The sequence below is a fragment of the Prionailurus viverrinus genome, chromosome B4 (genome assembly GCF_022837055.1).
Source record: "Prionailurus viverrinus isolate Anna chromosome B4, UM_Priviv_1.0, whole genome shotgun sequence".
Lineage (NCBI taxonomy): Eukaryota > Metazoa > Chordata > Mammalia > Carnivora > Felidae > Prionailurus > Prionailurus viverrinus.
In genome coordinates this window covers 42,253,111-42,264,423 of record NC_062567.1, presented here as the reverse complement: position 1 = coordinate 42,264,423, position 11,313 = coordinate 42,253,111, and the positions used below count along the sequence as shown (strand labels likewise).

Sequence of the window (11,313 nt, the reverse complement as noted above, 5' to 3'; positions counted from 1 at the left end):
CACTTGTAGGAGTATTTTTGGTTACCGAACAAGCTGGCTTGGTTTGGATGTTTGGTTACATGATAAGAATTCTATAACTTTCAGGTCGCTCACGTCGTGATTTTTGGAAACAGCCAACGGAGGAAATTCTTGGGGATTCTTTGGCACTTGAAGCATTATCCGAAAGGAAAGGCACTTTCAGCTACACAGGTCGGCCTGTGAGAGAAGGCGGCAAGAATTCTGTGTGATCTTCCTTGGTTCACCGGATTCTTCCTTTCGTATCTGTACTGTGTCACTGAGTATCATTTCAACTCTTCCTGGATGTGGACCCATTTCACCTTTATGGTTCTGAAGCAATTTCAGGAACTGAGGACAAGAGACTATGAATTATAATGAAAGATGCCTCCGCTGCTCTTATCCCTTAGGAAATTCCAAGAGTTTTGGGAACTGTGTGCCAGGAACCATGGATGGAAGACCAAAAGACATATTTATCTTAAATTATATTACAGTACTTTGATGTTTTTGGAAGTACATCTTCAGTGCAAAGTCAAATAAACCCAAACTGAAACCCCTCCAGAAATAATTGCTTTTCATAGTTTTGTGTATCTAGTGTTTCCTTATGCAGACTCCAGCATATACATTTTTTAAAACTTTTATTAAAACTTAAAAAAAATATTTATTTATATTTGAGATAAAGAGACAGAGCACAAGCGGCAGAGGGGGAGAGAGGGAAGGAGACACAGAATCTGAAGCAGGCTCCAGGCTCTGAGCTGTCAGCACAGAGCCCGACGCGGGGCTCGAACTCACAGACCGTGAGATCATGACCTGAGCTGAGGTCCGATGCTTAACCAACTGAGCCACCGAGGAGCCCCACAAGCAAATACATTTTTGTTTTCCAACATTTTGGCAAGAAAGCTAAATGAAATAATTATCTTATATTCCCCTCTTCTCCCACACACTTACTAGAAAAAATATATAGGCATAGTATTATGCTACAGTGTGTATTTTATCAAAGAATTTGAGCATCTAACCAAAACAGGTATTTCTGGATTCTGGCATAGTTCATAGAATTCTTGTTGTTATTAATACAATTTTGGGTGGGAGGGAGGGGAGGGTGGGTGATGGGTATTGAAGAGGGCATCTTTTGAGATGAGTGCTGGGTGTTGTATGGAAACCAATTTGACAATAAATTTCATATATTAAAAGAAAAAGAATAAAGATATATTGCAAACAGAAAAAAAATTTCATCGCACTTATATTAATAATATAATTGTAAATGATGTTTGAATTGTAAATGATGTTTGAAATGAGTGGAATTTTTGTTTACCAACCAAGAAATGTTCCACCATCAAGGTCCCTTGAATCTCTTAATGTTCGTTTTTTGTTTAGCTTTTCTTAATATTTATTTATTAATTTTTGAGCATGGGGAGGGGCAGAGAGAGAGAATCCCAAGCAGCCTCCACACTCAGCCCGGAGCCCGATGCGGGGCTTCATCTCACGATGGTAAGGTTATGACCTGAGCTGAAATCAAGAGTCATGGATGCTTAACTGCCTGAGCCACCCAGATGCCCTGAATCTATGAATGTTCTTAATTCCCAATGAAAAAAGGACAGTTTAAATTATGACCTAATGCATTTGACCTTGTCGAATAAGGTAGGAAGCATTCCCGTGTGTTAATCACTCTTCTGTACCTGAAAAGGACAGGATTCAGAGTTTGGCAAACACCTGGAGGTTCAGGGGGAGTGGCAGGCTTGGAGAGGTCCCAGAAGCTTGCGCCTTTTCCTGCATACCTTGCCCTATCTTGCCCTACGCATCTCTTCCGTCTGGCTGTTTCTGAGGCATATCCTTTTATAATAAATTGATAATGTAGTAAGTAAAATGTTTCTCTGAGTTCTGCGAGCTGCTTAGGAAATTAAGCAAACCCAAAGAGGGATCTCCGATTTATAGTTAGTTCAGAGGTACAGGTAACAGCCTGGGTTAGTGACTGGCATCTGAAATGGGGGCGGAGGGGCGCAGTCATGCAGGACTGAGCCCTTAACGTGTGGAGTCTGATGCTATCTCCCAGTAAATAATGTCAGAACTGAGTTGAATGGTAGAACTGTTGATGTCTGGAGAGCTTCTTGTTCTGAGACCTTCTCAGAACAAGTCCATCCTGGTACTAAGAGCATCCCCATAGAGCCTTGGTAATATCAGAACAGTTATAAATATTTGTCAGTAGATTAATTGTTTTCATATTAAGTGTGCCTTGGAAATTTTCCTGGTAGTTCATACATAATTTTATATAGAACAGAATGTGGGTATAATAAGTTTGAGTCCTGTGTCTTAACTGTGGGTACTTTGATTCATCTAAAAACCAAATCATAACTTGCAGCAATGCTAACTAAAAACAAATTCTCTACTCTTCAGATTTGATTTTGCTTAAAAACCTTTATGGGATTAGTAGTGACGTCCCTCTCATTTGTGATATCAGTAATTTGTGGCCTCGCTTTCTTTTCTTTGTTAGTTTAAGAAGCTTATCAATTTTATTGACCAAAGAAGTGGCTTTTTGTTTTATTGATATTTGCCCACTGATTTCCTGTTTTAAATTTCATCATTTTCTGATCAAAGTCTTATTATTTCTTTTCTTTTGTTTATTGGGTTGGATTTGTTCTTCTTTTTCTCGTTTCCTCAGGTGGAGGCTTAGTTGATCAATTTTAGATCTTTCTTCTTTTCTAATATATGCATTCAATGCTATACATTTCCCTCTACGCTCTGCTTTCCCTGCATCCCCCAAATTTTGAAAAGTTGTGTTTAGTTCAAAGTATTTTAAATTTCTCTTGAGATTATTTCTTTGAGCTTTAGACACAATGTGTTGTTTAATCTCCCTCTTTGGGGATTTTCCAGTTATCTTTCTCTTATTGACTACTAATCCCATTCTGGTCTGAAGGCAGATATTGTATGACTTCTATTCTTTAGATTTGTGAAGGTGCACTTTGTGGCCCAGAGGGTGGTCTATTTTGATGAATATTCCAGGTGAGCTTGAGAGAAATGTATAATCTACTGTTGTTCAATGAAGAGTCTATATGTTTCAATTATATCCTGTTGATCGATGGTGTTATTGAGTTCAACTATGTCCTCACAGATTTTATGCCTGCTAGATTGGTCCATCTTTATTGAAGACTGTTGGAATATCAAACTATTATTGTGTATTCATCCATCTGTTTCTCCTCGCAGGTCTATCAGCATTTGCCTCGTGTAGTTTGATGCTCTATTTTTGGGCATTAAAGTGTTAAGGATTATTATGTCTCTTTGGAGACTGACCCCTTTATCATTATTTAATGATCTTCCTGATAAGTTTCCCTGCTTTGAAAACAGACCAGACTTCAGTATGGCTATTTCTGCTTTCTTTGGATTAGTGTTAGCTTGGTATATTTTTCTCTATTCATTTACATTTAATCTATATGCGTCTTTATATTTAAAGTGTTTTTTTTTTTTAGACAAACATATTTCAGGTTTTTTTAAATCTAATCTAACAGTCTCTATCTTTTAGGTGGTACATTTAGATGATTAACATTCAAAATGATTATCGATACTGTTGGATAATGTCTATTATATTTATTACTCCTTTCTATTTGTTGCCCTTGCTCTTTATTCTTATATTTGTCTTCCACTTTTTTCTGCCTTTTGTGGCTTCAACTGAAAATTTTATATAATCCCTTTTCTCTCCTTGCTTACCATATACGCTATACTTCTTTTTTTTTTGTAATTACCTTTTTTAATGGTTGCTTAAGAATTTGCAATATTCATTTGCAATTAATCCAAGTTCACTTTCTTTTTTTTAAGATTAAAAAAGTTTTTTTTTAATGTTTATTTATTTTTGAGACAGAGAGAGACAGAGCATGAGCAGGGGAGGGGCAGAGAGAGAGGGAGACACAAAATCTGAAGCAGGTTCCAGGCTCTGAGATGTCTGCACAGAGCCCAGCGCAGGGCTCAAACTCACAGACTGCAAGATCATGACCTGAGCCGAAGCTGGACGCTCAACCGACTGAGCCACCCAGGCACCCCAAAGATTTTTTTTTTAATTTTTAAATAATCTCTACACCCGATGTGGGATTTTTGACTTACAACTCTGAGATCAAGAGTCCCACGCTCCACCGACTAAGCCAGCCAGGCTCTCCCCAAGTCCACTTGCAAATAACATGGCATCACTTCGTGCATAATGCAGGTACTTTATAATTACAAAATAATCATAACTCCTTCCATCCCTTGTATTATTGCTGTCTATATAAAAGTATACATAAGTGTACAAGTATACTTATAGTTGAGCAAAGTATACACAAGTATACAAGTATACTTATAGTTGAGCAAAGTATACACAAAAGTGTACATATATATGTACATTAAATATAATGTTCAGTTTTATACTTGTTAAGGTGGCATAGTGACTTCCAAGCTCCTTACATGTGGAACCAGAAACCGGAAGTCCATTGACAGGTTTTTCAAAGAAGTTCCAAAGAGAAATTACATACTAGCTGAGCATTTCATTTTTGGTAGCCTACTGGGGATATAGCTGTAGACAAATAAACAAAATACCCTCCTCTTTGTACTCATATGTGAGTAATAATAAAAATAAATAAACTATATTCGATATTGATAACTACAATGAAGAAAATGAAGCAGGAGAGTGGAAGTGTTGCAATTTTAGATAGGATGGCCAAGAAAAATATCACTGAGAAGGTAGCATTTGAACAAGGTCATGAATGAATGAAGGGGGAAGCTATGCTAATCTCAATGAAGGTGTTCAAGAGAGAAAGGGGCCGAAGCAAAGGAGGCCTCTGTAGCGGGTCCAGTCTGTGGTGCAAGCTGTCCTGGCACTTGGGCCACATGACCTTGTAGAGTCAATGCTATGAGAGGTAGATAAAGATGTCATGTGAAAGCCCTGATGGAATTGCAGCCCAGAACCCTAAGAATACTGGGATAAGGCCTTGCCTTCTGCAGAGAGAACTACTCATGCTGTGTTACTAAACCCTAGTACAGATTGTACACCTAACCAAGGGATACCCAGTGACTATGAGACCAGAGCTACCCATCATGAATTGAACATTCTCAGTTCCACCATATCACAAGGTGGATGCAGCAACAATCTGTCATACAATGAAAATGATTTATACAGGATTGGATCTGAGTCAAGGCAGCTGCTTTTTCTGACCTCTAAGAGCTCCCTTTAGATGAGAGCTTCCTTTGAACCTTGCAGAAGTGATCCAAAGATGCGTGTCTGTTAGAGATTCTTTCGAGTGACTGCAAATGAGTCAAGTGTTCTTTTTTCATGGCAGTGAATTTAATGATGGCAGGGGTGATGGCTTGGGAAATGTGATCAAAAAAGATGTGACTGCTCTTTCTCTCTCAAGAATAAATAAATGAATAAGTGAATAAATAAATAAATACATAAATACATAAACATTAAAAACAAAACAAGAGAGGGGCGCCTGGGTGGCGCAGTTGGTTAAGTGTCCGACTTCAGCCAGGTCACGATCTCACGGTCCGTGAGTTCGAGCCCCGCGTCAGGCTCTGGGCTGATGGCTCAGAGCCTGGAGCCTGTTTCCGATTCTGTGTCTCCCTCTCTCTCTGCCCCTCCCCCGTTCATGCTCTGTCTCTCTCTGTCCCAAAAATAAATAAACGTTGAAAAAAAAATTTTTTTTAAATAAAAAACAAAAAACAAAAAACAAAAAAAGAGATGTGACTGCCAATTGACCCAAAAGCTGAACCTGGGTATTTGGAGGCTCCTCACCCTTCCCCTTGTCCTTGGAATATAGGTTCCACTTGCTTTTCTGCTCCCAGAGGCTGCCCCACGATATGGCCTTGAGATAGTAATGTGATGTTGAAAACAGAGTGAGACACCTGCATGGTGTATGTGACCAAGCCCGATTAGTGCCTCTTTATAAGCTTCTAAGATTTAGAGTGTGGGTGTGGAGACCCATTTGTCTTACTACTGCTCAAGACAAGCCTCGTATTTAAATTCCCTTTGCCGTTATTAAAATGCCACCTACCAACATGGAGAGTGGCCTGCCTCTTTCTTTGGTTTCTCCCTCTCCTCTGCATACAGGAGCCAGTTTCCAGGAAAGCTTCTAAGAGGGTTGTGAGCCTACCATTGGTGAGCCAGGCAGGAGTCTAAAGAAATGGGCCTTGGAAAAGAGGCATTCTATGGGGAGATCTCGAATTGGCCATCAACCTCTAGGTGGGGAGAGGTGGCCCATATATCAGATACATATGGACCACCTCATGAGCAAAGGGATGCCAGAAAATGCACTTGTTGGTGGAACAGTGCACAGTACATTACTCACTGTGGCAAGGAAGGGAGCACTGTGGTCTGGCCAGTGGTCTGGCCTCCATGATGGGCAGTTCTAGCTGGCCACTGATGCCTGGCTGAAGGCTGAAACTCATGTCTAGAAGTTGAAAGACAAGCTAAGATAAGAAAAGGACATGAGAATGTCAACTCTGTATGCAGGAAAGATGTATTACTAAATTCTACTCCTGAAAACAATATTACTCTGTATGCTAACTAACTAGAATTTAAATAAACATTTGAAGAAAAATTATTGTCCTAACCTGTGTTTTCTCTCACAGCCTCCAAGGCAGCCAGAGAGCTTCCATAAGAACCACATCCATGCTAATATAGCCCCTTGCTGACCACTCAGGGCCCATTGCAAAAGAGGCAGATGTTGGGACAAAGGGTGTCTCAGTTGGTTGAGTATTCGACTCTTGATTTTGGCTTAGGTCATGATCCGGGGTTGGGGGATTGAGCCCAGGGTGGGGCTCCAGGCTAAGCATGGAGCCTGCTTAAGTTTCTCTCTCCCTCTGCCTCTCTCTCCCACATGTCCTCTCTCTCTCTCTCTCTCTCTCTCTCAAATTAAAAAAGAGAAAAAAGTTGGGTGTAAAAGATTGTAAGAACTGGTCAGGAGGAGTAGAGTGTTGGGGAAGGTAATGGAGAAAAGATATGACACCAATTGACCCATGAGCTGAACCCAGACACTTGGAGGCTTCCTCATTCCCTCTCCTGTACTTGGAATGTGGGTTCCACTTGGCTTTTCCACTCCCAGAGGCTGCTCTGGGACAGTCTTGACCTGGTGATGTGATGGTGAAAGCAGATGCATGGAGTATGAACCCCATTAGGGCCTCTTTATAAACTCTTCAGATTTGGAGAGTGGGTACAGGGATTCATTTGTCTTGCTGCTGCCCAAGGCAAGCTTTGTAGGTAAGTTCCCTTTGCTATTATTAAAACTGCCCATTGTCAACATGGACTGGCCTGCCTCTTTCTTGGGCCTCTCCCTGACTTCTGCATACAGGGGACAGTTTCATATTGCACCACGAAAACTCCTGGTGAGAAGGTGGTGAACTTACAGTCACGGCATGAGTGTCCCATGACAGTGGGGAAGGCGACGACCTACAATGACTTCTCGTGGCTGCAGGTTACCTGTATATGCCCTTTCTTGGTTATTGCCTCAGGTTGATTTTCCAGTCTATTTCTCATTTCTGTGAGTTACGCATAAGCTTCTAAAAGATTATTTTTCCATTTAAATTAAGTTAGTTTCTGATTATGCAACCAAGAACCTTAGTAAGTACGGAAACTATTTGGTGGTGATTGGGGGGGAAGAGGGGGTGTGAGCTTAACACCCTAATTTTTAAAAAATTTATTTAATAAACACTATAAAAGGACTAAAAGAAAATAAAGCTGTACCTTTAATCTCAAGAAGGCATTTTGAATCACAGAGGAAGAGCTTGAAATTGTAAGGGGAAAGATAGACATACCTAACTTTAAAATATGTGCAAGGTCTGTACCTTCTAGAAAACCATAACAGTGGAGCGCCTGGTGGCTCAGTCCGTTAAGCGTCTGACTCTTGATTTCGGCTCAGGTCATGATCCCGTCGTTCGTGAGATCCAGCCCCCTGTCCAGCTCTGGGCTGACAGCATGGAGCCTGCTTGGGATTCTCTCTCTCCCCTGGTCTCCTGTGTTCTCTCTCTCCCCCTCCCTAAAAATAAATAAATAAACAAACGGTTTTAACAATCCTGGCTGTTAATGTTAGTCTTTTATTTGGAGTGTTTAGCACATTTCCATGGAATAGAATTTATTTTACTGAATTTTTTTTTAATTAAAAAAAATTTTTTTTTTCAATGTTTATTTATTTTTGGGACAGAGAGAGACACAGCATGAATGGGGGAGGGGCAGAGAGAGAGGGAGACACAGAATCGGAAACAGGCTCCAGGCTCTGAGCCATCAGCCCAGAGCCTGACGCGGGGCTCGAACTCACGGACCGCGAGATCGTGACCTAGCTGAAGTCGGACGCTTAACTGACTGCGCCACCCAGGCGCCCCTACTGAATTTTTTTAAACATTTCATTTTTGAGAGAAACAGAGAGGCAGAGAGCAAGTGGGAGGAGGGGCAGAGAGAAGAGGGAGACACAGAATCCAAAGCAGGCTCCAGGTTCTGAGCTGTCAGCACAGAGCAACTACGCAGGGCTCGAACCCACGAAACCGTGAGTTCATGACCTGAGCCTAAGTCTGACACTTAACTGACTGACCGCCCAGGTGCCCCAAATATCATTTATTTTTTATTTCTAAAAGATTTGTCCCCAAATGTTTCCCATTTCTTTCTGACAGTATCTTATTTTTGTTCTTCTCTGAAATTGCCTTTGCACCCTTTATTTTTTTTAAAACTTTTCATACATAGCTGTTACATCTGCAGATATCTTATCTGTCAATTCCAGTATGTGCAGTCCATGTAAAGCCTAAGTTTGCTGCTTGTTCGTGTTTGTTTTGCTTTCCTAACTCATGCATGCATAGTCTGTTCCTATGCTTGGTGGTATTTTATTGTGAGCTCATTGTGAAATTTTCTGCACAGAGTTTGTGCCGAGATGAGTGGGAGTTCTCATCTCTAAAGCTTAGTTTATTCATTTTTAAAATGAAGATAATAGGAGAGCCTATTTTAAAGGCCTGTTTTGTGAAATTGAAACAAGAAAATGACCATAAAGTGCTTAGCACAGCGTTGGGAACATATTAACGTCACAAAAAAAATGTCAAGTGTTACTTTTAAAAGTATATAAAAACAATATATTGATTTAAGTAATTGTTTCCTGCTTCCTCCATCAGAATATAAACTCTATGAATCACACAAGCTTTGAGGTCCTGTGTACCATTTTATTTCTTCAGTGTCCAGGAGAGAGCATAATATATTTAGACACTCAGTAAAATACTCATTGACTAAATGAATGAATGGATGCCATCAAAGTGGAACAGCCTCGATGAAAAGATTACTAATGAAAGCCTTTGAAATCAAAAGCAGTCAACATAATCTTCTGCATTCATAGATGGAATAACTTATGAGACGAAAAACCCAGCAACAATTTTGTAAGATAATATTTGTGAAATTTAGCATAGCCAGAGTTGAGCTTAAGTTTTTAGTAGAGCAGCAAAATTATTAAATTATTATTCAAGTGTATTACATTAATGTTTTAATTGTTTTTAATACCTACTGTAACACAAAGTAACAAGTGTTTAGTGTTTGTATACAATTGAGTTATAACCTATTGTCCTCTTTATATTGAAACTTGAAATATACCTTACCTAAATTATCAGGAAAATGCTGAAGATATGTTTCTGTATGCCTTTCATTATTCAGAGTAAGTGTCTATACTGGCTAAATTCATTTGTCACTTCTATCAACTACTTTTTTCCTTTATGTACATCTAAACTGTCATAAACACAACATAAATGATGTTATAGTTGATATAGAAAAGATGAAGTCCAAGTTTTGTTTCGGTCATGTGTTGTTTCCCGTGGATACACATTGGGCACTCCTACTCCACACCTCAGGCTAACAAATGCAAAATAGTCCCGGGAGGACAAGTGAAATCCCCAACACAGAAACTTTCATTTGCATCTTAACAAATTGTAGGTAAGCCTTCAGTTTGGACACACATTCTCCAGGCTGGCTAAGTTTTATAGATGTCCCTGAGGGGGTCTCCATGAAGACGTTTCAGATTCCATCACAAGGCATTATTGGGGCACTTTCAAGCCTTCGTGTAATGAAAGAGAAGAGCATAATTCTTCCATCACGCAGCCAGCGTTTGTCTCATTCTGCAGCAGGTAATCTAAAACAGATGTAACAGAAGCTATCCTGGGAATCGGCAGATATGCTAAGCATAGTGGAAGGCCTTCTCATTTTTATAGCAGTTAGTGAATCAGTCCTGGGGGTTTTAGGGAATGGATTTATTGGACTTGTAAACTGTATGGACTGTGTGAAGAACAAAAAGTTTTCTATGATTGGCCTCATCCTCACCGGCTTAGCTACTTCCAGAATTTGTCTGATATTGATAGTAACTGTAGATGGATTTATAAAGATATTCTCTCCAGATATGTACTCTTCTGGTCACCTAATTGATTATATTAGTTACTTATGGATAATTATCAATCAATCAAACATCTGGTTTGCCACCAGCCTCAGCACCTTCTACTTCCTGAAGATAGCAAATTTTTCCCACCACATGTTTCTCTGGTTGAAGGGTAGAATCAATTGGGTTCTTCCCCTTCTGATGGGATCCTTGTTTATTTCATGGCTCTTTACGTTCCCTCAAATTGTGAAGATTCTTAGCGACAGTAAAGTGGGGAATGGAAACGCAACCTGGCAGCTCAACATGCCGAAGAGTGAGTTCTTTAATAAGCAGATTTTGGTCAACGTAGGAGTCCTTCTCCTCTTCACGCTATTCCTGATTACGTGTTTCCTGTTAATCATTTCCCTTTGGAGACACAGCAGGCGGATGCAATTGAATGTCACTGGATTGCAAGACCCCAGTACAGAAGCGCATATGAAAGCCATGAAAGTTTTGATATCTTTTATCATCCTCTTTATCTTGCATTTTATAGGCCTGGCCATAGAAATAGCATGCTTCACAATGCCAGAAAAAAAATTGCTGTTTATTTTTGGTATGACGACCACAGTCTTGTACCCCTGGGGTCACTCATTTATCCTCATTCTCGGAAACAGCAAGCTAAAGCAAGCCTCTCTGAGAGTATTGCAGCAGGTCAAGTGCTGTTAAGACAGGGCAACTGTGTGGGGAGAAATGGATGTTCTAGGGGAATATTCTAGTGAAGAGGAAGCCCCTGCAGTTCTGTTCCACTTGCACGACATACTCGCATCAGATGTACCTGTGTTACTGAGCGTCACTAAACTCTCCCATAATTATTTTGACTACGTTGTAGGAAATTTCACTCTTCACCATGAAAATTCAGTGGCTCGGTCAGTTTCCGTGCACTCACGCCTTTCCACACACCTCTCAGAGGAGAAACAGCTTGGAGACTATT

At 40.1% G+C, this 11,313-nt stretch overlaps 1 protein-coding gene across 1 annotated transcript; it reads left to right on the top strand.

Moving 5' to 3' along the window:
* The first annotated feature begins 10,145 nt into the window (after window positions 1–10,145).
* On the top strand, window positions 10,146–11,048 carry TAS2R10 (taste 2 receptor member 10). The gene has a single exon (XM_047864919.1). The coding sequence runs from the start codon at window positions 10,146–10,148 to the stop codon at window positions 11,046–11,048; it is 903 nt and encodes a 300-aa protein (XP_047720875.1).
* Window positions 11,049–11,313: the final 265 nt, after the last annotated feature.

Coding starts and splice junctions, on each gene's coding strand:
- TAS2R10 (XM_047864919.1), top strand. CDS start 10,146: ATGCTAAGCATAGTGGAAGGCCTTCTCATTTTTATAGCAGTTAGTGAA.